The sequence below is a fragment of the Phocoena phocoena genome, chromosome 1, assembly GCF_963924675.1.
Source record: "Phocoena phocoena chromosome 1, mPhoPho1.1, whole genome shotgun sequence".
Taxonomy (NCBI): domain Eukaryota; kingdom Metazoa; phylum Chordata; class Mammalia; order Artiodactyla; family Phocoenidae; genus Phocoena; species Phocoena phocoena.
Genome location: NC_089219.1, coordinates 27,804,958 through 27,831,037, shown reverse-complemented (window position 1 = coordinate 27,831,037; position 26,080 = coordinate 27,804,958). Strand labels below are relative to the sequence as shown.

Genomic DNA, 26,080 nt, shown 5'->3' with positions numbered 1-26,080 from the left:
TGTTGGGATCGCTAAGGCCAAAGACAGATTATGCAGGACCAAAAAGGAAGCCTGGGTAAAGCAGCTGTCCCCCCACCCCAGGCACATCATGACAGTATCAATACACACCTCGCTTGTGGTCAAGTCCTGTTTATTTTAGAAGGATAAACAGCAGAACTAGGAAGGAGTGATGAGAACAAGACCCCAGTCCCCTTGACAGGGCCAGATCCAGCACAGGCCCTGTCTGTGTGTGGGATCAAGGCTGACCCAGCAGCCTCGACCAGCCTTTTTCTGTGAGGACAGGGTGTGTGGACAACCTGGGCAGAGGTGAATCTTCCAGGGGGTGGGGGTGGGGGTGGAGGAAGTTGTCTCCGAGTCCCTTTGAACACGGTGAAAAAGACCACAGGGCCCAAACACCCTTGGCCAAGAGCACCCCAAGCTGCCTCTGTCTGTGCCTGGGACAAAGCCACATTCTGGAGGGGAAACTATGGTGCCCTCCGGTCACCAGGAAGGCCCCAGGTGTTCAAGAACAACATGCAGTGAGGCTTTCTGGCCAGCAAGCACCTGCTTCCCCAGCCCCAGTCATCTCTGCAGAGTCTTGCACTAAAGGCAGCAAGACTTCCCGGGCTCTTATACATACTGTTTCTTGGAAGCAGAGCTGCTGGGGCGACTGGGGGATTTCCGGCCACTCTGGGGGGGCGGGTCCAGGAAGAGGGGGGGTCTGGAAGAAGCCAGCCTCTCCTCCGTAGTCAGGTTGGCCCAGTTCTGCTCACTGGACGAGAGCCCATTGTAGGTGGGGCATGGCGGGGATGAGGGCCCCTCACCCATGGGGAGGTAGAAGAAGACCTGGTCAGCATAAGGCTCCGAGGAGGTGCCCTGGGCTGGGGGCGTGTCCTGGCTCTGCCGGGCCCTCAGCCCCCGGTTGAGGCAGCGGCACAGCAGGTACGCCAGCTCCAGCAGGTTGAGCACCAGGGAGATGAGTCCAACCACCAGCATGAAGATGATGAAGATAGTCTTCTCCGTGGGGCGTGAGACAAAGCAGTCCACGAGGTAGGGGCAGGGTGAGCGCTGGCACACGAACACAGGCTCCATGGTCCAGCCATAGAGACGCCACTGGCCGTACAGGAAGCCTGCTTCTAGCACACTCTTGCAGAGCACGCTGGCCACATAGGTGCCCATCAGCGCCCCACGGATCCGCAGGTGACCGTCCTCCGCCACCGAGATCTTGGCCATCTGTCGCTCTATGGCTGCCAGTGCCCGCTCCACGCGTGGGTCCTTGGCCGGCAGTGCCCGCAGCTCCCCCTCTTTCTGCCGCAGCCGCTCCTCGCGCCGAGACAGGTAAATGACATGGCCCAGGTAGACCAGGGTGGGCGTGCTGACGAAGAGGAACTGCAGCACCCAGTAGCGGATGTGGGAGATGGGGAAGGCCTGGTCGTAGCAGACGTTGGTGCAGCCTGGCTGGGCCGTGTTACACTCGAAATCAGACTGCTCGTCGCCCCACACTGACTCGCCAGCCAGGCCCAGGATGAGGATGCGGAAGATGAAAAGGACCGTCAGCCAGATCTTGCCCACCACGGTCGAGTGCTCCTGGACCTGGTCCAGCAGCTTCTCAAGGAAGCCCCAGTCGCCCATGGCTCCTGGGCCTCCGTCTGCAGGGAGACAGAGGACACTGTCAGCATCCTTCTCAGCTGTCCTAGCAACAAGCCTGCAGGGAGGCCGGCCACACCCATTTTACCTACAGGGAAACTGAGCTCCAGGAGGGGAAGGGACTGGCCTGGGGACTCACACCCAGATCTTTGGATGATGACTGCTAAGCTCTGGCAAGGGTACAGCTAGGGTCCCTGTCTAGTCACATCTGTGTCCCTCTTGTTCCCAGCTGCAGTCCCAGGGTGACCACAGCTGAAGGAGGTCTGGATCAAGGTGAGGCTCCTGAGCCTAAGGGAATAGAGAATTTGAGGAACTTATCCAAGGTCACAAAGCTGTACCATGCCCCTCCTCCCTTTTGCCCAGGACAGGCTGCCGCCCCCCCCCCCCCCCCCCCCCCGCCGCCAGTGGGGGAGTGGGTGGTGGTGGTGATATCTTCAGCTTCTCAGGGGGCCGAAAGCCTCAGGTCCCCACTCCCCACCCCACCAGCTCTCACCCAGCTGGCCTCACTCTAACCTCTGAGTTTATGGTGGGGTGGGTGAAGGCATGCTAGACACTCAAGGCAGCATCCTGCATTAGCTCCACCTGTCAGCGATACTGACCACCTGCCGCTCAAGTACCGACACTTGCTCCTGTCCCCTTTCTCCATCCCCTCCCCCTGCCAAAGCTGTTGCTGCCAAATTCTAGACTCTTGAAAGGAACTGTCATGGCAGGGTGGAGGCACAGGCCACAAAGTTCCCAGAACATCACGGGGAGAGTGGGGGGAGGAAGGTAGGGGAAAGGGGCAGGGGTGGTGCTTCTCCCCAGCAGCAAGGCTGTTTAGAGCCAGGCTCTGGAACCAGGCCTGGGTTCAAATCCTGACTCTTCTACAAACTGGGACCTTGGATAAGTGACGACCTCTGAGCACTCCTCTCCTGTAAAATGGAAATGATACTATTCCTACTAACAAGGGTTCTAAGGATGCGACCGAAGGAGGCAGGAGCCTGGCTTAGCGCAGAGGCTGGCCCAGCAGGCTGGGTGAGCGCGGCCGCGGTGGGTCCCCCAGCAGCCACCCTCATCCCCTGGCACGTGGCAACCTGTCCCTGCCCGCTCGTCAGCTGGCAGGTGGCGCCCCAGCCCAACTCACCGCCTGCCTGCCGGCGGCCCAGGTGACAGTGGGGACGCGCGTCGGCCGGAGCGGCGCCCGTGGGAGCCTTGCCTGCTGGACGGCGCCTGGCCGCAGGGGCGCCTTAAATAGCACGCGGGGCGGGGTGGGGTCAGGAAGCGGCGGGAGGGCGGCGGGCGCTGTTCCGAGCCGAGCGGGGGCGGGACGGGAGGTGCAGGCTCCCTGAAACCACACTCAAGGAAGGGGCCTGGGGGGTGGCGCTGGGGGTCGAAAGGGAAGAGGATGAGAAACCGCTGCTTTCCATGTCTGCCCTCCGAGGTCTTCAGGCCGACAGACTCTCCCAGCCTCAGCTTCCTTGGCTGTGGAACAGGTTCTCGCGGAGGGGGTTTCGGGGTTGTGAGTTTTCCAGGGTGGCTACATTTGAAAGGATTGCAGCCAGAACTTTCTGATCTCAGGCAACTGGCCTGAGAGGCTGTGAGAGATGGGCGGGTGGGGATGAGGGTGAGGGGGCCTCTAGGGAAGGACATCTCCTTGACCCCTTGGTGAGAAGGGAGAAGACCCCTCATTTGTGGGGTGGCCACGGGGTGCCCCCCCGCAGTGTCCCCCCTGGGACAAAGCCACATTCTGGAGGGGAAACTATGGTGCCCTGCGGTCACCAGGAAAGCCACACTGGGTAATCAAGACTCGTTAGGGCATGGGGAACCACACTGGGAGAGAGGGGTTATAATCTGCCCTCCCTGGCGTCTGTGGTGGAGCTGGGGTCTCTACCCAGCCCCTGTTCTTGCAGAATTCTCAAACATCCCCACTCCTGGGCAGGCTACACAATCAGAGGGCACTAAGAAGTGCCCGTGGACCACGTGAGACTGGGGAGGGGATGGCTGGGGGGGACTCTCCCGACCTTTAGCTTGGATCCCATTCTCATGCCTCTAAATACGGGGTGGGGGGAGACATCCCAAGGAATTAGGGGTGGGCGGAGCCTGCCGTTGTTCATTCAGGCATCATCCTGTGTGTGAACACCCGTGTGCTGCAGGCACTGTATGTGGAACTGGCGACTTCACCACAAACCAGCCAGGTGTGGTCTCTGGCCTGGGGCTCCACACTGGCTGGAGCAGAAGGCAGGAACTGAGCATGTCAGCCCTTGGGTTAGAGTAGATGCACAAAGTTCTCCTGAGAACTACCAGACTCAGAGGGACTTGGTTAGGAGCGTTTCCTGGAGGAGACTGCGCTAGCCGCGTCGATGGACACAATCAACAATCTATAGTAGGAATGGAAAAGAGTTCTATCTGAGCCAAACTGAGGATTCTTGTCCAGGAGATAGCCTCTAAGATAACTCTGAGGAACTGCTCTGGAGAAGCATGGGTTTCAGCACAGTTTATATCTTGTCAGAACAAAGAACATCAAACAAGTCAGGGATACATTCCTTCAAGGTTTCAAGAAAAACAAAACCCAGAAAACCCCAAACCCCCAAAAAGCACAGCTCAGCAGTGCACAGCGAGTCAGTACGGCCTTGGCACCTGGGAAGGGAGTCATCATCGGAGGAGTAGCGGCACGGGCGTCCCAGGAAGGGAGGCATGTTGTGATCTTTATTTTTAACATGAACGTTCTTTACTGCTGGTCAGTGCACCCTTTTCTTTAATAATTAAAGCAGATGGACAACGTAGGTTTGATAGGTCACAAACAGGCTGTTTTAGTTAGCATAAAATTCGAATTAACTCATGTACAAGCCAGAATGACTTTCCCATACTGCAATATGTGAAACTTGCTTTCGTCAGCCAGATGGGGGCTGGGGGGAGAGCATTCTAGGCAGAAGAACAGCGTGAGCAAAGGCCCAAGGACTGGGGGCCGCGACGTCCCGAGGCTTCACCGGCCTTGGTGGGAGAGGCAGTAGGGCCTAGAAGTTGAGACTTCTGTTTATCTCTGTGCCCTTAGGCACGTTGCTTAAACCCCTGTACCTCAGTTTTTTCCTCTATAGATTGGGGAGGTAATAGTTCCTACTGTATCGGGCTGATGGGAGATCCAATCAAAGCACACAGCATAATATTAGTACACAGGAAGTTTTCCAATGGATGGTGGCTAAAAACGTAACAAAACATTTTTGTGACAAAAAGGGTCAGTGGGTTGGTCTTGGTGGGAGCAGAAAGGGCTGAAAGGGAGGGAGCTGGGGTCAGAATGTTGGTGAAGGACAGGGCAGCTAAGGAAAGGGAATGTGGCAGGTGGGGTCCAAGGCCTGGGGCCGGTGTCAGAAAGGTCCTGTGTTCCTCCACAACACGATTCAATCTTTGGATTCCTGGTGTCCCAGGGTGGGTGCCCCAGGCTCCTGCCTTCAGCCCTCGCAGGAGGACCTCTGGGGCAGCAAGTGTGGTGGGCTCAGCCCAGACCTCAACTTCAGGAGGCTGAGCTAGCTTCCCCTTCCAGGACTGTCCCTCAGGGCCATGATGAGCTGAGCCTCCTGGATTTCCAAAGCTGACGAGGAGCCCACGAAATTCTGACCCCTGAGGGCATGAGAACCGAGGTCCCTGGAGGCGGGTTCTCACCACGCCCCCACTACAGCCTCTGCTCCCAGAGTTCCTCTCCTGTGGCTGGGCCCAGGCCCTCCCAAAGCCTTTGTGATCCCAGCTACTGGGAAGGAGGGAGGAGCTGCCCTCACCCTCACCCCTTCCTTAGGGGCTCTGGAGGTTAGAGTTTGAATGATCCCTCCCCTTCCTGGAAAGGATGAGCCAGGGTCGGCCAAGACAGTCCCACAGCCTGGCCATTCCACCTGGGAAACATCCTTAGACCCCCACACCTCTCTCTGTTCCCACTGCCCTGACCCTGTTTAGGCCACCATCTCAGTGGCCTCCCAACTGGTCTCCTGGCTTCCAGCCCATCCCCACCCTTCCCCAGAAATCAGACCACACGCTGCCCTGCTTAGAACCCTTCTGTGGCTCTCCTTTGCCTCCTGGCCTCAAGCACCTCTCCAGCCTCCTCCCTCTTCCCCTTTCACTCGGTGATCCAGCCATACTTGACTCTGGCCTTTGTCCGTGCTGTCCCCTCTGGCTGGGGCACCCTCACATGCTCAGCCCTACAGTCGTTCAGGACTTTGCTCCACGTCCCTTCCCCCAGAAGTCCCCTTGCTGGCCTCCTCTGGATTAGATGAGCCTTTACTTTCTCAGCGGCTCACCTACTGCCCTGGGTGCGCTGTTTAGTCGTGTTACCTACATTCACATTGCTGTGCGACAGATCTCCAGAGCATTTTCATCTTGCAAAACTGAAACTCTATACACATGAAACCATCCCCATTTCCCTTCTCCCCATCCAGGGTGCATTGTTTACTTGTCTTTGTCTTTACCCCCTCCCCTATTAGTCTGTGAGCCCCTTGAGGGCAGGCAGCTGAGTCCTGTTTACATGCCCAGCACCTAGCAGGGCCCCAGGCTCATATACGAATTTATGAATTCAACAAATTATTTACTGAGCGCTGAGCACTGCCTGGTGCTGCTGTCCTAGACACTGGAGATCAACCAGGAACCAGGGATAACAAAAGTCCCTGTCTTGTGGGCTTTACATTCTAGCCGGAGGGAGACAGACAAAATATAGAATGTGTTAGCTGGTGATACCTGTTAGGTGGAGAGTAAAGCAGGAAAGGAGGATGAGGGCGCAGGAGGTGGTGGTTTCATTTTTGAACAGAAGAAGGGAGAAATTCTCATGAAGCAGCTGACCTTTGATGCAGGCCCTGAAGGAAGGGAGGGACCCCTGTGGCTCTCAGGAGGAAAGCACATTCCAGGCAGAGGGAAAGAGAGTGCAAAGGCCCTGAGGCAGAAATATGCCTGGTGTTTCCTGCCTGAGGGAGAGCAAGGAGGTCAGCGTGACTGAGTGAGGTCAGCAAGGAGAAGAGATGAGGGTTCAGAAAGGGAACAGGTGGGGCAGGTCTTGGAGGCCCCTAAAGGCCAGTGTGAGATGCCTTTGGAGGTTTGGGGCAGAGGAGTGACATGGCCTGATTTAGGTTTTATGGCATCACCCTGGCTGCTGTGCTGGGAATAGACTGTGGGAGTGGGTGGTGGATGCAGATCTCCCCCTTCAACGGAGGACTCGCTGCCCAGCTGTGCGGAGTCTGGCCAGCTGACAGCCTCCAGGTCTGCTTCAGCTGTGCAGGTGGCCAGGCTCTGCTTGGGGTGGCCCCAGGCAATGGCTGAGCCAAGCGTGGTCAAGGGCCCAGCCATTTCCATCCAGTGTGACCATCTTTGTCTAACGGACACAGAGCTCCCACAAACGGGTCTTGTCGCTCGGTCCTGCTTCCTCCCCTTTCCATTCACAGGTGTTCCTCCCCAGCATGCCCTTTGCACCCCTCTCTTTTGCAGCATCTGCTTCCCAGAGTTGGAGCAGGAAGCAGGGAGATTATTGCAGTGAGCCAGGTGATAGATGATGCAGGTGTCTCAGCTCGCACTGCTGTACAAATACTACAGACTGGGTGGCTTAAACAACAGAACTTTATTTCTCATAGTCCTGGAGGCTGGAAGTCCAAGATCAGGGTGCCAGCCTGGTTGGGTTCTTGGTGAAGGCCCTTTTCCTGGTTTATATCGGGCTGTCTTCTGAGTATGTTTTCACATGGCAGAGAGAGAAAGACCATCCCCCTCGTGTCTCTTCTCATAAGAGCACAAATCCATCCTCATGAGCCCACTTCCCAAAGGCCCCACCTTTTAATAACATCACACTGGAAGTTAGCGTTTCAACATATGAATTTTGGGGGAGACACAAACATTTAGTCCCTACCAAGGGGCTTGGATCAGGGTGATGAATACCAAATCATCTATTTGCCTTGGGCTGCAGGGTGGCTGTCACATCATGAAGTAGATGTGGACTCGAAAGTGTGTATATGAAATCTAAATCATAATCATAAGCCCTATCGAAGGAAGCTTGCAGTGACTCCTCATGTGGTTGGGGGAAGAGGAGGTAGAGGTGTGTACCCTCATAAGAGAAGACCAGGGGACGTGAGATGTGTGCTGGGGACTCTGCATGGTGAACAGTAGCTCAATACGTGCTGGATGGAAAGCGTGAGCGGCACTGCTGGGGACAGCTCTCAGGCCAAATGTGGGACGCTCAGGGCTGGAATATTCCCTCATCTGTGGTCCTGGCCCGCAGCTTGGAGAAGCGGGACCAGGACTGGAGGCTCAGTCCCTGCTGGGATAGCTGATGTTGTTCTCTGGTTGCTCTGACCTCAAAGCCATACTTATCCAGGCAGTGGGAACCGTCCTGGAAGATGCTGGAATGCAAGACAGCAAATAGGTAGAGATCAGCCCTCCCTGGGACCTTGGCAACCATCCACTCCAAGCTGGGACGGACACACCAGATGGCCTGGGCAGCAGGCAGAGACTTTCCTAAGCATGGTTGTGCATGGATATTTACTGGATATGTTAGCGCTGAACTAACATGTTATGACACTGTCTCCTTTTATCTCTGCAACAATCCTAGGAGTGGATACTGTCCTGAGTGCTGGGCTGAATGTGTTCCTTTTGCCCCTCAGATCTGCTCTGTGCCCTGGGAGGCTGACCCGTACTGACCGTCTCAATAGGCTTCTGTGCCCTCTGGTTTCTGGTTGTGTTGGGTCAGTGGGAGCCACTGGCAGGTGAGTAGGAGGTGGTAGCGTTAAGTCATGGTATTTATTCGATTGCTGCGGTTGGATGCATGCATCCTTGCAGCCTTTGTGTGGCAACGCATCCATTGCTACCCTGGTACTAGCCCCAGGGCACCTTTTATGGGTTTCCTTCAGCATGCCTATACCTTCAAAAACAGTCCCTCAAGGAGACTCTTTGAAGTTCCTTGGTTTGAATGTGCCATCTGTTTCCTGTTGAGACCCCGACTGATAAAATTCCCCTTGTATTGATGACAAGACTGAGGTTCTGCAAGCCTGTCCAAGGTGCAGCATGGTGAAGCTGTGGTCATGAAGTGGTTAAGCTATGATTTAACGGGGAGGTGAGTGTCAGCCCGGCCGGGCCCTTTAAACTTGGCTGGCTTGTCCACCACAGTAATGACCACATGTGAGAGCAAAGGTGAACCCCAGCCTGTCCTGTTGACACAATGACCCGTCCTTTCCCTGCCTGCACTGGCTCTTGGCTCACTGCCTCCTGGATTTCTGGCTCCCGGCCTTGGCTTTGATAGTTACTAAATCTTCCTCTGCGTGAGTATAGTCTTGCACCCCCTTTTGCTTTCCATCCTGTCCTGGCTTGGATGTTGGTGTTCCTGAAATTTCAGGTCATCACACAGTGCTGGGAGTGGGGCTGGGATCCACCTGGGGTTGGTTAGTGCAGGAGATGAGTGTGTCTCCGTCTCCCCCAGGCTCTGAGCTCCTTGGGCTCATGTCCTATTTCCCTGTGCAGTCCTCATGTCTGCCAGGGGCCTGGGGTGGAGAAAATGCTCAGGGAAAATGGAAGGAGCTGGATAGTGCTTGGGTGAGGCTGGGGCTTCATGCCTTTAGAGGAGCCTGTTGTGAGCATACAGGAGTGAGAGTATGAATAACAGGGATTTTGTGTACACAGGGTGGGGATGCACGTTGTGGATGGCGGTGACTGGGTTACAAAGGAGGAAGGAGTGTGGTTTGTCTGCAACCAGAGGGCTGTGACTGTGTGCGCTCAGGGCAGGGCCTCACTATGAAGGGCTAGCGCTGCTGTTGTAGAGGGAGCACAGCGCCCTCTTGTGACCACATCTACAATCACAGCATGTATATCTGTAGGTTCCGCCCCAGATCCCTCCTGGGTCAACCCCAGCCCCAGCCTAAATTCAGCTCGAGCCACGGAGCTCTCTCCCCTTCTGAGGGGCTACCTTCTCTGCCCTCAGGGTCTTGTGGGTGTGAGTGTGGGAGAAAAGAAGAGAGTCAACCTGTATAAAAGACAGCCTTTATTGATTTCAAAGAAATTGCCTCGGGGATGTTCCTATCAGCACATCCACCTCAAGTCCCTGAGAGTAGGGTCTGAAAGGCTGGCAACAGACTGAGTACACTTGTGGGAGGAAGATGGGAGCAAAGCTGCCTGAGGGTGGAGGAATAAGATGGGGGGCGGGTTCCCAAAGGGCAGTGGTGACCCAGAGGATCTCTGGGTGTCTCAAGCCGGGGTTGGTGTCACCAGAGCTTACCCCTCCTCTTCCCAGGCTCACTCTCAGCCTCCAGACCTCCACTGCTGGGAGGATACTTCCTTTCCATCCCAGGAATCTGGGTGCTTCTCCCGAAGGAATGAAGATTCCCTTTGGTCTGGTACATCTCACCAGACCCAGGGCAAGCATCTTTCCTTTTGTGGCCTCCAGGCCTCTGCACCTGCTTTTGTCTGCTAGGAAGCACTTCTCACCTCTCTTAAACATTCCTCCTTCAGGGAAGCCTCTCCCCATCATCCCCTCCTGGCTTAGGTGAAGCCCAGCGGAGTCCTCTAAGTGTCCCCTTGCAGGCAGTAGTTAATTTGCTTGTCTTTCTCCCAGGAGGGCTGCCAGTGGGCCTGTGGTGTGACCTATACCAGACAGACAGCACAGTGCCCAGCGCTCAAAACAATCTACTAAAGGTGAAATTGAATAGTGTAGTGAATTCAGAGTGGGGCCCCCCAGCCCCGGGAGGACCCCTCCACCGGCACAATACCTCCCTGCCTCTCCCCACGGGCAGCCCAGGATCGCTCCCCAGCCCGTGGTCAGATGGGGGTCATGTTGGGTGCCGAAGCACATAGCTTGTCGTCGCTGGAATCTGGGCCCAACTCCCCGGCCTCCACCAGCTTGTGGTGGCAGCGGCAGGTGGAGGCCTGGCTGGCGGAGGACGGGGGGCCGCGGCCCCGGAGGCCGCTCTTTCTGGGAAGGCTTCGCACGACCCTGTGGAAGATGAGGTAGCAGATCTCGCAGAAGGTGAGCACGATGCAGACGGCGGAGGCGCCCACCATGAAGTAGGTGAAGAGCTTCTTCTCGGTGGGCCGGGCGATGTAGCAGTCCACGATGTTGGGGCAGGGGGCCACGTTGGCGCACTGGACCAGGCGGGGCATGCTGAAGCCGTACCAGAGGGTGTGCAGCAAGTAGAGGAAGAGGAATTCGATGAGGAGCTTGAAGATGAGGCTGAACAGGTAGGTCCACCAGAGGCCACCGTGCTTCTTGCCCGCGTTGTCGTACAGCTTGGCGCACTGGTCGCCGTGTTTCTGGCGGTGCCGCCGCTCCCGCTCCTCGCGGTAGGCCACGTGCAGGATGACCAGCAGTGACGGGCACGTGACGAAGATGAGCTGCAGGGCCCAGAGGCGGATGTTGGAGATGGGGAAGAACTCGTCGTAGCAGACGTTGGTGCAGCCTGGCTGCTTAGTGTTGCAGTCAAAGTCCTTCTGCTCGTCCCCCCACACGCGCTCCGCAGCCACCACGTACACCAGCACACGGAAGACGAACACCACCGACAGCCAGATGCGTCCGAAGGCTGTGGAGTACTTGTTCACCCCACTCAGTAGGGCCTGGAGCGTCTTCCAGTCCATGGTGGCTGGTGGGGGCGCTGTGGGCCGTGCCCGCCTGACAGGATGGGAAAACCGGTCTGAGAATGAGTAGATGACATTTATAGAGCATTTACTATGTGCCAGGCGCTGTTCTGAGTTCTCTATGTGGATGGATTCGTTTGATCATCCCAACGACCCTATGAGATCAGGACTGTTATTCTTCCTAAGCTACAGAGAGGAAACGGGCACAGAGAGGCTAAGTAACCTGCCCAAAGTTACAGAGCTATGTGGCGGAAGGAAGGGAATGTGCATTTGCTGATAATAACAGTTATTATTTACTGAGCATTTACAACGAGCCAGGCAAGGAGCTAAATACTTTATGTGCTGGATCTCATTTAATCCTTATAAGGACCTTGGGAGGTAGACACTATTATGCTTCTCATTGACAGATGAAGAAACTGATAATCAAATGAGAAAAGGATTGCAAAGACTCAGTACACAGTAAGTGCTCAATAAATGCTGGCTATCCATTGTGAAATCTAGAGCGGTCAAGTCACTCATTTAAAACTAGAATTGGGGCTTCCCTGGCGGCACAGTGGTTGAGAGTCCACCTGCCGATGCAGGGGTCACGGGTTCGTGCCCCGGTCCGGGAAGATCCCACATGCTGCAGAGCGGCTGGGCCTGTGAGCCATGGCCGCTGAGCCTGCGCGTCCGGAGCCTGTGCTCCGCAACGGGAGAGGCCACAACAGTAAGAGGCCCGTGTACCACAAAAAAAAAAAAAAAAAAAAAATTAAAACTAGAATTGAATTCAAGGCTGGGCTGTCCACCGCCTGCTCTCCATTTCTCTGCTGGATGCTTGCCCCAGACCAGCTTCTCAAAACTTACCTCGTTGATGCCTTGCTATCACCCTGTGAAGTTGGGGTGATGAACCCCAGATAGGAAACTGGGGCTTGGAGAGGGGAAATAATCTCCCCAAGGTCCCACAGGCAGTGGGTGGTGAAGTTGGGAGACCAGTTCAGGTTGCGGGGGGAGGCACATGGAGAGGGTAATGGTCTGGTTCCTGGGGACACCAGATCCAGGAAAAATCTAGGGACACCCTCCTTCCCTGTGCCAGAACCTGAGGGAGCCCCAGACACACCAGCAATCCGGGATGCTGGAGCTTTGTGGTGGGGAGTCATGCTTTGTTCAGGTCCCCAGATCACACATCTTCTTCCTAGTCGTGGAATGACTCAGAGGGTGTGGACAGGTGGGTCTGCCTGAGTGTACCTAGTGTCTACATGCTGCAAAGGGTGTTGGGAGCATGTACCTCTCCATGTGCACACGTGAGTGCTCCTGGAGCCGCTCTGTGACTCTGAGCATACATGCTGACTGAGGGTCCACCCCTGCATCACCACTTCTCACCCCTCCACCACCACCCCCCTGCTCCAAACCACCATCACCCTTGCTGGTATTATTACCAGAGCCTTCTGGCTGGCCTTCAAGTGTCTGCTCCTATGCCCGCAGAGTCCTTTAAATTGAATCATGTCACGCCCTTGTTTAAAACTTTCTACTAGCTTCCATCACACTGAGAACCCGTTTCTACATTCTTACCCTACTCTCCTACACTCTCCACCTGCCTCTCTGCTCGGGCCGCAATGGGGGCCTCTGGGGCTTTGTAATTATTCCTGCTGCCTAGAATGCTCTTCCTCCAGAAACTTGCATGGCTGCATCCTTCTCATTACTGAGGCCTCTGCTAAAACATCCTCTTCTTAGAGGCCACCCTAGATTACCCTGGACCTGGAAGCCCCTGCCCTCCCAGTCACTCTGCTCCTGTCCCCTTTATTTTCTTCCTGGAATTTAATTACCAGTGGGAATTAAAGTATTTGTTTAATCCTCTACCTCTCTGAATTTCCATGAACTTCTGTTTCACAAGGGCGCTTATTTTATATGCACTGGCAGCAGCATACAGTAACATACTTAGAATTAAAAAAAAGTGTCTGCCTCAACTCAGCTCCTTCTAAGACCTGTCCTTTGGGGAGTGGGATGTGTATTGAGCGTGGAGTCACATCTGGATTCAAGCCTCAGCTCTACCCCTTCTACCTGGGTGACTTCCAAGTTCTCCTAATCTCTTTGACCTTCCTTCCTTATCTCTAAAGAGAAATAATTCCTACTTTCTGGAGCTGTGGTAAGAGTAGTAAAAGGCCATTCCCTCCCCAGCCTGCCACTCACCTGGCGAGAGTTCAAGAAGACTGGAGTGGAGGTTGGAACCCTGTCTGCCAGCCCCGGAGGAGAAGGGCCCTGACAGGTGCTTCCACCTGAGCCTTCTCAGGGTGGCCCACCTGGGGGCTGCCCCCTCCTGGGCCCCCACCTTCCACCTTCCAGTCCTGTCTGCCCAGTCCTGTCAAACACACCCTAGGGACGCGACTCACCGGCAAAGAATTTCCCTCCAAGCCCAGGCCCGGGACTGGTGGAGCCGGATCTGGCCCCCCATGCGGCCCCCCCAGCAGCAGCTCCCAGCTATCCGCTTTTCCCCTGCCCCGGGACCAAGGCGCGCCCAGCTTTCACCGCCACTCCACAGTGCCGGCCGGCCCCCTCCTCGGGGCAGAACTCCCCTCCCCTCTCCACCCCCCACCCCAGCCGTCACCTGCACCAAGTTTCCGTCCATTCCAGGCAGCTTGGGAGCCTGGGAGGGGGTTGTCCGGGAATCTTCAGCAGCTGGAGCCCCCTCCCCGCCGAGAACCGAGGGGTGAGAAGGCAGGTGGGGAGTGGGGTGAGTCTAGTTCCCTCGACCTCCTCCCATTCCCTCACCTGCCAGTCTCAGCCTGGCCCGAAGGCAGGATCAAGCCCCCGCCCCGCCCGGGGTCGCCGGGGAGCGCTCAGCGGCCGTGGGCGCGGGGTGGGGAGGCGCCCCGCACTCACCAGCAGCGGCGCGGCCAGCGGGGGGCCGGGACCCCGCGTGTTCGAGGCCCGCAGCGGAGGCCAGCGGGACCGGAGCCGCGTCTCTGCAGTGGCGGCGAGGCGCGTGGCGGCAGGCACAGCCGGGGGCGGCGTGGAGGAGGGAGGGTCAGGGGAGGAGCTCGGGAGCCGCCCGCCGCAGAGGGTCGGGTTTTAGTCCAGACACTGTCACTCGTTCCCCCGGCAACCTTCTCCCGGGCTTGACGCCCGTCTGAGCCTGGGCTTCTTCTTCATGTGTGAAACGGGGCATCTGTGGCCCTGGGCAGGGCTGTGGCAAAGGGTCCGATGAAATTCGGAGCGTGAAGCGCTCTAAACTGGTTAAGTGTCAAGTGGTCCCCGGACGGACTGCAATCAGGACTAGCCCACGTGCGTTACCACGGGTACTGTGTCCGCGCCCTGCGGGTCACTGTCCGCGCCTGGCGCTTGGTCTCGACCACTCCCGGAGGCTGCCCTCCCCGCGTAGGTGCGTGGCTCAGGCTCCGCGTCCTGGAATGGGCAGGGGCACTTTGGAGAATTGGGGGGCAGGTTGGGGGGCAGACCCTGTGCCCGCAGCAGGAAGGGGCACTGCGCCTGGAAAGGAGATGGGGGGGATCCTTCGTCCAGGGGTGAGGGCCGGATGGGGAGGGGCCGTTGCCTGGAGTTACTGCAGGGGGCAAATCCCATGTGCGGTGTGGGGCGGGAGTAAGAGAGAAGTGAAGGAGCGGAGCCTGCGCTTTAGACCTCCTGCGGAGGGAGGCGGGGGTGGGGGGGGGTGGGGGGGGTGCCTGCGGTGGGGCCGGGCTGGGCTGGGCTCTGAAGGCAAGGACGCTTTGTCTTATTTACTAGTGTGCCACGACTAGGAACGTAATGAGAGAGCCCCGGGGCCTCAGCCTGGTCGGGGAACCCCCAGGGTTTCCGGCCTCCCGGGGAGTCCTGGTATCTTAGTCACCAAAGGGCCTGAGCACTCCCTGTCTGGACCGAGATGATGTTGCTAGCTGAAGGGTGATTTTACATGGCATCTTCCCAGGACTGTACTGGTTTATGCCTGTGGCCCTGGTGTAATTAACAGCATCCCCGTTTACTCTCAAAAGTAACTCCAAACTTGGAAAGATCAATTACACCATCACCCTACCTACTACTCCTGGTAGAAAACTAACACTGCACTGGGGGCTCAGAGACATCTTTGGTCCCTGCACTGTCCCGCAGGCTTTATTTCATCATCACAGTGCCAGATGAGGAAGGTACGATCCTTCTCACTTTTATGAGTGGGAAAGCCAGAGAGGTTGTGTGACTTGCCCTGGGTCACACAGATAATAAGGAGCAGAGCCGGCTCTGGAGGCCTCAGCCATGTTGAGTTTCTGGATAGGGCAAAGCCACAGGGCAGAGGCCATCTTTTACTTTGAAAATCATTGCTGAGACCGACCGATGCTGGGGTGGGCCGAGTGCTTCTGTGCATGTGTCAGTGTGGGACTATGTGTGAGTATGATGGTGTCCTGTGGGGGGTCCATGACTGCCACCTTCACCTTACCTTCTCCGGCTCTGCTGCATTTCAGAGCAAAACCCGTTCCCCACTTCCTCACCTCCTAGTCAGCCTTCAACCCGTTGAACAATGTTTTCACCCAACCATGTAACTAAAGACAGCCCTATCAAGGGTTCTAAGAACGACAGTAATGCCTCTGTCCTCCTCCTGCACCTTCAGAAGTGCCTGACACAGCTGACTGCTCCTTCCCTCTCAAAACACTTCCTTCCCTCGCCCCACTCCTGGTTTCCTTGTACCTCGGAGGCCTCACATCCTGGTCTCAGCCTCTTCTCTCCTGGGTGAGCTCATCCAGTCCTCGGGCTTCCAGTACTATCCATTGGCTGCTGAGTCCCACATTTCTAGTGCTTCTCCCTGAACACCAGACTATGTATCAGGGCTGCCCACCTGACCACTCGGTTTCCAGTTACTGGTTTTTCCTTCCTGAGATCAACTGCGTATTCGACTCTGTAGGTATTTATTTTTCCATTTACCCTGTGGAGGTGTGCTGTGTACATGGTTCTGTACTTGGCTATTTTCATGTCCTTTCACGTAACAAAATATAGGACATTTCCTCTATCAGTAGATATAGAGTTATCTCATTTTTTTTATGCTTGAATAGTATTTCATTTTCCCCTTAGTAGACGGGGAGCTGTCTCTTAAACAGCTGAATAGCCTAGGTACTATAATAATCACTATTTAATCACTCCCATATTGATGAAAATTAAGGGTGTTTTCAATCTTGTATTTCTTTCTGTTGTAAACATCATTGCAAGAAATACACTTGGATAAGTATCACTGAACACATTTTTTTTTTAATTGTATCTATAAGATATATTCTTAGAAGTGGAATTTTGGGGTTAAAGTATGCTCATTTAAAGTTTTGATAGATATTGCCAAATCCCCTCCATAGATGTATCAGTTTATGCTACCATCAGACATAAAGTGTGTGTTTCCCCATATTCTTGCCAATATGGAGCATTAGCAAACCTTATCTTTGCCAGTGGTATCTCATTATATTTTATTTTGCATTTCTTTTATTACAAGCGAGAATCAGCATATTTTCATACGCTTAAGGGCCACTTGTATTTCTTTTTCTGTGAACTGTCTTTTGCTTTTGCCCATTTTTCTGTTGGGTGGTTGCCTTTTTAAAATTATTGATTTCTTAGGGGCTCTTTACATATTAAAGAAATATACCATGTGTCTATGATGCAAATAAGGATTTCACCCTCCCCTCCAAGTTTGACACTTGTATTTTGACTTTGCTTATGGGGTTTTTGCTTTGCAGAATTAAACATTTTTTTACGTAGTCAAGTGTATCAATCTTATCTTTTATGGCCTCTGGGATTGGTCATAATTAGAAATGCCTTCCCCCCCTCTGACAACTGGAAAAAGTTTTTCTCCCATGGTTCCTTCTAGCTAAACTAGTGCTTTAATGATGTAAATCAGATCATGTCCCTCGCCTATTAAAAGTTTACAGTGACTTACCTTTACTTTTATTCTGGCACCCACTCTCCTGACATTGCCCTACAGAATCCCAAGTGACCTAGTCCTGCCTCACCTCCCATCACACGTCCCCTTGATCACTGCTCCCCAGTCACACTGGCCTGCTTCCTGTTCCCCAAACAGCATGTTCAGTCCATGTTGAGTCCCACCTTCTGGGCTTTGCATTTGCTGTTCCCTTTGCCTGGACTGCGCTTCAGCTGGCAGGTTCTTCGTCCTTATTCACGTCTCACCTTCTCACAGGGGTATGCCCTGGTCACCCCACCTGAAGAGACCTCACCCACTTCCTCAGCAGTCACTCTTCAGAACAGTCTTTGAAATTATTTCCAGGAGAGTAGGGAGCTCACTGGTTGTAGACATCAGTTCCTATTTGTAAAGTAAAAGTTGGGCGCGCATAAGGTTGTGTGTGAGGACTGTCTGTTACCATGTGGGGTGGGGTAGCTGGGGGTCGAGGGGGTAGCATGAGGCGTAGGTGTGTATGGTTGGTGTGTGTGGTTGTGAAACTGCATGCTCGTGGAAGTGGCTGCTAGGGTTTTGTGAGGTTGTGTGCATGTCAGGCTGTGTGCGTGGTTGGGTGAATGTGCTCTGGTTACCAGGTGATTTGATTGCCCAGGTCCTACTGAAACAGGAGGGGAGGGGGCAGGGCACAACATGTGAAAGAATGACATAGCCTGAGGCCATGACATAAACTGATTAGAACCAAATGGGTCCAAGATGGCGGACAAGTCTACTTCCACTAGACCTCGAGCCTCAGTATACGCTCACTGTAACACGTCAGCACACTAAATGACACACCCACAGGCGCCGTGACAGTTCCAAGGCCGACCATAAGGATCAAAAAGTGGGCGGTGGCCCAATTCCTGGAAATCCCCACCCCTTCCTGAAATAGCTGGAATACTCCTCCCACTCATTAGCCTATGAAATCACCCACCCCTATAAAAACTGACACCCGCATACCCTGAGGCCTTTCTCCCTTTCTGAGATGGCCCACACTCTGTGGAGTGTGTTTCTCTCTAAATAAATCCACTTCTTACCTATCACTTTGTCTCTCACTGAATTCTTTCTGCCATGAGACATCAAAAACCTGGGCTTCATTAAGTTCTGAAACCAGGTGTGTGATCTCAGTTGGAAGACTGTGGGTTTTGTCCGGGTTCGAGTCCCGGCACGTGGGTTCACAAGCCCCAATCTGAGGTGCACGGTTTCCCTATCACTCCGACCTTGCCAGATGCCACCACTCATTCCTGACATCAGGCAGCGCCCCCAACAACCGGCCTTTGCTTTTTCTGGAGTGAGCCGGAAGAGTCCCCATTCCAGGAAAAGGCTCTGAGGACCCCCAGGCCCTGTTGGCCCACTCCGAGTTTCTGCTTCCTGAGCAGGCGAGTATGTGGGAGGCCATCTAGGCCATCCTCCCGCCTCAGGGCAGGACTGTGTTGCATCAGGGCTTAGCAGATGCCCCGGCCATCCCACTCCCCTCAGGGCCTGCACCTGCTCTCTGGGGCTGCAGGCCTGAAGCCTGCCACTGTGTTCTTCCTGCTCAGACCTTGGCCCAGCTGGTCTTGCTCCCGGGCAAGAGCCCCTGTGTCTGAAACTCTGCCCAGGCCTCGGGCAAGGGCTTCCCTCTCCTGCTGGGATTTTCTTGTGTTTGTGTGTGTGTGTGCACACACGGCAGGGACCTGGGCCCTCTCCTGGGCCTGAAGGCCCTTTCTACCTTTGAGCACAGAGATGGGGCAGGCAGAATCCTCTGGAAAGCAGGTTGGCGGAAGCATGGGGCCTTTCCAGTCCTGCTGCAGTGTGTCTGGGGCTGTGGGTAGGAAGAGATGCCCCAGGATCTGGGCTAGAATGTTGCTTTCCTTCCAAGACATCCCAAGGGACCTGGAACTTCTGCCCAGCTGTATCCTCAGATAGAGGTAATCCAGGACTTTCCTGAGTTGAAGTCAGGATTCAGTCATTCTACATGTGTCCTGGGATCCCACCCCTTCTCACCGCCCCCAGACCTCACGGCATGTCATCACCCTTTTGCTCTTTTAAAAAATTGTTTTTTTATTTTAAAAATTTATTTATTTTTTGGCTGCATTGGGTCTTCGTTGCGGTGCGTGGGCTTTCTCTAGTTGTGGCGAGTGGGAGCTACTCTTTGTTGCGGTGCGCGGGCTTCTCATTGCGGTGTCTTCTCTTTGTTGCGGAGCACAGGCTCTAGGCGCGCGGGCTCAGTAGTTGTGGCTCACGGGCTCTAGAGTGCAGGCTCAGTAGTCGTGGCACACGGGCTTAGTTGCTCCGCGGTATGTGGGATCTTCTCCGACCAGGGCTCGAACCCGTGTCCCCTGCATTGGCAGGTGGACTCCCAACCACTGGACCACCAGGGAAGTCCCACCCTTTTGCTCTTTACCGGGTCTTTCCCATGACAATAGATACTCTGGTATTTCTCTCTCTTAACAAACAAAAGTCCCTTGACCCCACATCTTCCAGCATCTGCCTCGTTTCTTTCCATTCATTTATAGCAAAACTTCTTGGCTGAGTTGTCTTGATTCCTTGCTTCCTTTTACTTTCTCTCTGGAACTCTAATCAGGCTTTTGCTCCATATAGTCCACCTACACCGCTCTTGCCAAGGTTCCCGCAGCTAAATCCCACAGTCAAGTTTCAACCCTTATCTTTCCCTGCACTCCCAGCAGCGTTTGGCGGCCAACACATCACATCCCCTGACTTTTCACCTTCTTTTCTGGTCTTTCTTTCTAGGTCTCCTTTGCTGGTTCCCCCTGATCTCCCTGACCTCTAAATATTGGGGTGCCCGGGGGCTTAGTCCTAGGACTCCTTCTCTGTCCTCACTCACTCTCTTGGTAATGCCATCCCTCTCAGGGTTCAAAATATCAAAATTAGGCTGACAACTCCTAAATACTTATCTCCAGCCCAGACCTTTTACCTGAACTCCAGACCCCTGTATGCAGCTGCCACCCAACCTATCCCTCAGGACGTCTAGCAGGTATCGCAAACTTCTCACATCCCAAATTCATCTTCTTAATAAGATTGCCAGATTTAGAAATGAAGCAAAACAAAAGCAAAAACGAAAAACCAAACCCAGGACACTCAGTTAAATTTAAGTTTCACATAGTCCATAAGACATACTTAAAACTAAAAAAAAAATTTTGTTGTTTTTTATCTGAAATTGGAATTTCACTGGGTGTCCTGTATTCTATCTAGCAACCTACTCCTTAGATTCCTCTCCACCTTCTCTACTCATGTACTCCTGGAGTAAACAGCAGTGTTACTCATCTACCTGTTCAGGCCCCATACAGAGTCATGTTGACTCATTTTTCTCATACCTCACATTCAATGGCAGTGAATCATTTTTCTTTTCTCTTCTCTTCTTTTCTTTCCCTTTCTTTTCTATTTCCTCCCTTCCTTCCTTCCACTCTTTCTTCCTTCCTTCCTTTCTCTTTCTTTCTTTCTTCCTTCCTTCCTTCCTTCCTTCCGTTCTTTCTTTCTTTTTCACTCTCTCTTTCCTTCTTTCTTTTTCTTTCTCTCTGTCTCTCCTCCTTTCTTCTTTCCTCCCTCCCTCCCTTCCTTCCTTCCTTTCTCTCTCTCTCTCTTTCTTTCTCTCTCTATTTCTTCCTTTCTCTCTCTCTCTCTCTCTCTCTCTCTCCTCTTTCTTTCTTGACTTTGGAGCAGAGAAAGGTTTATTGCAAGGTCTGAGCAAGGAGAACGGGTGGCTCAGGCTCAAAGAGCCCATACTTTCAATGTCACTGAATTATTTTGTCTCTACTTTCAGATTATTTTCAGAATCCGGACACTACTCACTGACTCCATTAGTTTTATTCTGGTAACATTAAAGTCACGAATCATTTCTTTCCTGCATCACTGCAATAGCCTTACAGCTGGTCACCCTGCTTTATTCCTTGCCCTATCTATCTATTGCTAGAAATGCTCCACAGGCTTCCTGCTCACTCAGAGTGACAGCCAAAGGCATCAGGATGGCTTTTAGACCCTATGTGAGCTGGTCCTTCTCAGCCTCACCAGTGTGCTCTGGCCTCATATTCCACACCTCTTGACTCTCCCCCTGCTCTGCCTCATTGACTTCCTTGCTGTCCTGGGTCCACACTGGGTCTTCCGTAGCCTCAGCACCTGTGAACTTGCCCTTCCTTCTAGCCGACACACTTTCCCCCAAACCTCTGCCTGGCTTGCCCCCTCACCTTGCCTGGCCTCCCCATTCAAATTGCAGTTCCCGTCCCCGGGCTCCTTCCACCCCTTCCTGCTTTATCTTTCTCCTTAGCACTAGAATCATGTAGCGTATTTTATATTTTGCTTATGCTTCTTGTTAATTTTCTCCCCATCACTAGAATCTACAGTCATCTTTGTCTGTTGCGTCCACTAGTGTATTCCCAATGCCTGAAACAGTGCCTGGCGCTTTGTGGACAAAAGTACTCACCAAATGAGCGAATGGCACCCTCAAGCACAGTAAGCTCCTGTCCCAGGCCAGCACATAGCAGCTGTTTAATCAGCCCCTTCCAGCTTAACCTCCCACCCTCCAACCCTCCAGAAGTCTCTTCCTGACTGCCTGCCCTCCTCCAGGAAGCCTTTACTGACCGAGCCTTGTCTGTCTCCCTTTCTTCTTGCCACCAGGCCCAAATCCCTGGAATTCAAGGGTCAGCTGGGCTGTGTGTCTGGCTGAGTCTGTCTGTCCTCATCCAGCCACTGCTGTCCTTCTGGACGGGAGGAAGCTCTTTGCTTGGGCATCAGGGCGGCCAGAGAAGCCAGCCTGGGGTGCGGCATGTGCAATATGCCTGAAGCCAACCAGCCACCTGCGGTGTGGGAGGTTCTGGAGCCTTGGTCCTGGGCCAACTAGGTGATGGGCACTGGGCACCGGGGACTAGAGCCTGGACTGGGTCTGGGCTGCAGGACTGTGTTTCCTGAACTCACTGTTCCTGCAAACTGGGGAGGTCATGATCTTGGCACCTGTGTAGGTGGTTCGCCATTAGCTGAGCTGGGAGCACAAGAGGAACAGACAGGATGGGGAAGAAGAAAATGGGGGGGGGGGCTTGTGCCTGGAGTTTGCTAAATGATACTTGTGTTTGTAAATGATATTCCCTTGCAGCCACTTTGACAGGGCCATCGGGATGTTCTGACATGGCTGTAAAAACCCTTTCTTGCAATGCAAGCATGTAGAAGACAGTTTTGCCCCGTTTGCCTCTCCATCCCTGAGCCTCACCGGAAGCCCAACACATGGCCTCTCCCAGGTCCTCAGGGCTGGGGCGTGGCTCAGGAATGGTTGTTTCTATACAGCCAAACTGTCCTCTGCATCCAAATGCCCTGCCAGGTGGTCTGAGCTCCCTGTGGGACAACAGGCATGTGGATGTCCGGAGGCAGTTGTCTGGGCCTCGGGAAAGAGAAGAACACTGGGAACCGCCTAGGTGTATACCCGAAAGATCTGGGAACAGGGACTCAAATACCTGTGCATGAATGTTCATAGCAGCACTGTTCACAATAGCCAGTGTTTGAAAACAATCTGAATGTCCATCAAAGGAAGAATGGATGAACAAAATGTAGTCTATCCATACAATAGAATATTATTCAGCCATAAAAAGGAATCAAGTTCTGATACATGCTACAACATGGATGAATCTTGAAAACATTATGCTAAGTGAAATACACTGGACACAAAGGACAAATATTGTATAATTTCACTTATATGAAATATCTAGAATAGGTGAATTCATAGAGACAGTAAGTTGTCAGAGGTTCCAGGGGCTAGGTGGAAGGGTGGGTGGGGGTTAGTGTTTAATGGGTATAGACTTTTTTTCAGAAGTGATGAAAAAGTTCTGGAAATAGTAGTGACGGTTGTACACCTTGTGAATGTAATTAACACTATTGAATTTTACACTTAAAATGATTAAAATGGTAATTTCATCTTGTATATATTTTATCACAATTAAAAAAATGAAGGAAAAAGAAAAAGGGGATGGAAATATGGGTTTGGGACTCAGTGGTGTCCAGATGGTACTGAAGGCCATGGGGGAGGACGAGTTCACCCAGGCAGGGCTGAGGACTGCGGATGGATGTCCTGGGACAGAGCCCTGAGGACCTCCCCAACCAAGTGGGCAGGTGAAGGAGATTGAGGGGGAGTGGCTGGAATAGCAGGAAAGCTGGAAGTGTGGTGTCCTAGAAGCCTGGGTGTATTAGTCGGCACCCTGGATTGCAAATGACAGAAACCCACCTTGAGTTAGTTTGGGTACAAAGGGGAATTGATTGGTTTGCAGAAACGTGGGAAGGGCAGGGGTACCTTGGGACCCCACCAGCACCTGGCCCAAGTCAGGTCTGCTTTCTAGGATGTCTCTCCTGCTTGCCTCCCTCTGCTCCTCCGGGACTGCTGGCTTCCTCTCTCCTCGTATGGACGGGCTTCTGCAGCAAGGATTTTTTTTTTTAATTTTTAAAATTTATTTATTATTTATTTTTGGTTGCATTGGGTCTTTGTTGTTGTGTGTGGGCTTTCTCTAGTTGTGGCGAGCGGGGGCTGCTCTTTGTTGCAGTGCGTGGGCTTCTCATTGTGGTGGCTTCTCTTGTGGTGGAGCACAGGCTCTAGGTGTGTGGGCTTCAGTAGTTGTGGCATGCAGCCTCAGTAGTTGTGGCTCGTGAGCTCTAGAGCGCAGGCTCAGTAGTTGTGGCGCACGGGCTTACTTGCTCCACAGCACGTGGGATCTTCCCAGACCAGGGCTAGAACCCGTGTCCCCAGCACTGGCAGGCGGATTCTTAACCACTGGGCCACCAGGGAAGCCCCTGCACAAGGCTTTTGCTCATGGCCTGCAGCAACCTGAGCACACACCTCCCCAGGTTTTGCTGCTACATGCTTCCTTTAGGAAGGATTCAAGTAACCTGGAGAAGACACCTGAGTGACCCCACTTCGAGCACCCTGAGGTCAGGGGGCCAGGATGCATATGTTGATAGTCGCTTTTGTTACCGAGTCGAAGCGCATACTGCTCGCTCCATGCAGGCCAATAATTGAGAGTTGTTGGGGCAAGGGATAACGCCTTTTTTCAGAAAGCCAGCAAACTGAGAAAGATGGTGGGCTCATGCCCCAAAGAACCATCTTGCTTGAGTTAGAACTCAGGCTTCTTTTATACCAGAAGGGGAAGGAGTAAAGTCAAACACTTCCTGGTTCCCATCAGCCACCGTAGGGGATGTGTTAATTTCTTCCTCCCTGCAGTCATTCACAGGTGGGCCTGGCCAGGATGTTTCCTGTGAGCTAAACAAAGGTATTTTAGCTTAATGCTCATTACTTGGGTAACAGGGTTCCCAGAGATGGGCCATTATGTATAATTTAAGCTTATAGGCAACATCCCTTTAGTGATTAACTTGTAATAGAATACAAAATGTTCTTCCCTATTATACCTTTAGCACCCCAGTTTAGAGGGAGGGGAGAATCCTGGGTGCACAAGACACATAGGGGAAGAGGCTCAAGAAGGAAGGCTGTTTAACCTGTAAGATGACTCGTGGTTGAAGATGAGGACTGTGAACACCTGCTGGGCTTTAGCAGCAAAAGACTCTTAGGTGTGCTTGGCAAGGACAAGTCTGAGTGCTGGGGCAGAGACTGGCTCACAGCTGGTGGGAGTGAGTGGGAGGTGAGGACATCGAGTCAGTACATGAAGACCAAGACCTCTGACTCAGGAGGCACAGTTGTGAGAGCCAGGAGAGAGATGAGGAGGTAGCTGCGGGAGACGGGGTCAAGGAAGGATTTTGTTTTTGATTTTTGGATGGAGAGAGGTGAGCGTGTTTGGATGCTGGGAGAGCCTGGAGAGAAGCAGAGGTTGAAGAAACGGGAGAGAGTAAGGGGGTGGGGAGGGAGGGCATCTGAGCATGGGGTGAGGGGCAGATTAGAGCCTTGGCTGGAGCAGGCTCACGCCTTTTTCTGTGCTGCGGGAAAGGAGGAGGACCCGTGTGGATACGGTTGGTCTATAGGTCTGGTGGCTGTAGACGGGAGAGCGTTCTTCTCAGGCAGCCTTTATTTCTTGGAGAGGTAGAATGAAAACAAGATGGAACCGGCTAGAAGGAGAGTAGAGAAAGTTGAGAAGCCTACCAGCGCGAACAACAGCAGAGAGACCGAAGCAGGGAAGGACGAGGACAGTCAGGTTGGACCGGAGAACATGAATTTGCAGTGGCCTCATGCTGCTGGCCTGATTCACACCAGCAGAGCCCATCACAGGGTGTAGCGGTGGGAAAACAAACGGGAGGGGCAGAGGGACAATGGGGGTATTAGCACGATGGCACTTCATTCCAGTTTTACCTCAGCAAATCTTTCTTACCCCTTGACGGTATATCAGGTGTGGTGTAGGGCCTGAGGATACATTGGCAAGCCAGGCAGATTCTGTTCCTGCCCTCGGAGAGCTTGCCCTCTAGTAGGGAGGGCAGACGTCAATTTATTTTATTTAAAAAATTTTGGGGGGGGGTATAATTGATTTACAATGTTGTGTTAGTTTCAGGTGTACAACAAAGTGAATCTGTTATACAAATACATATATCCACTCTTTTTAAGATTCTTTTCCCATATAGGCCATTATAGAGTATCGAGTAGAGTTCCCTGTGCTATAGAGTAGGTCCGTATTAGTTATCTATTTCAGCGGTCCCCAACATTTTTGGCACCAGGGACTGGTTTTGTGGAAGACAATTTCTCCATGGACCAGGGCGGGGGTGGGGGTGCTTTCGGGATGATTCAAGCACATTACATTTATTGTGAACTTTATTTCTATTATTACTACATTGTAACATATAATGAAATAATTATACAACTCACCATAATGCAGAATCAGTGGGAGCTCTGAGCTTGTTTTCCTGCAACTAGATGGTCCCGTCTGGGGGTGATGGGAGACAGTGACACCCAAAGTGTGTTGCTTATGTCTACTCCATAAGATGCAGCTTAATTGTCACTTGCCACCAACTGATAGGGTTTTGATATGAGTCTGCAAGCAATTGATTTATTATGGTCTCCGTGCAGTCAAACCTCTCTGCTAATGATAATCTGTATTTGCA

The 26,080-nt window shown here is 53.2% G+C and overlaps 2 protein-coding genes across 2 annotated transcripts; both read right to left on the bottom strand.

Annotated features, from left to right (window-relative positions):
* Positions 1-609: 609 nt before the first annotated feature.
* On the bottom strand, positions 610-1,611 carry GJA4 (gap junction protein alpha 4). Its single transcript, XM_065884608.1, has one exon. The coding sequence runs from the start codon at positions 1,609-1,611 to the stop codon at positions 610-612; it is 1,002 nt and encodes a 333-aa protein (XP_065740680.1).
* Positions 1,612-9,577: 7,966 nt separating this feature from the next.
* GJB3 (gap junction protein beta 3) lies at positions 9,578-14,384 on the bottom strand. The gene is made up of 2 exons (XM_065879602.1): positions 14,038-14,384; positions 9,578-11,215 (listed from the first exon to the last, which is right to left on the bottom strand). Exon 2 carries the CDS (start codon positions 11,179-11,181, stop codon positions 10,369-10,371), a length of 813 nt encoding a protein of 270 aa, XP_065735674.1. The 5' UTR covers positions 11,182-11,215; positions 14,038-14,384; the 3' UTR covers positions 9,578-10,368.
* Positions 14,385-26,080: the final 11,696 nt, after the last annotated feature.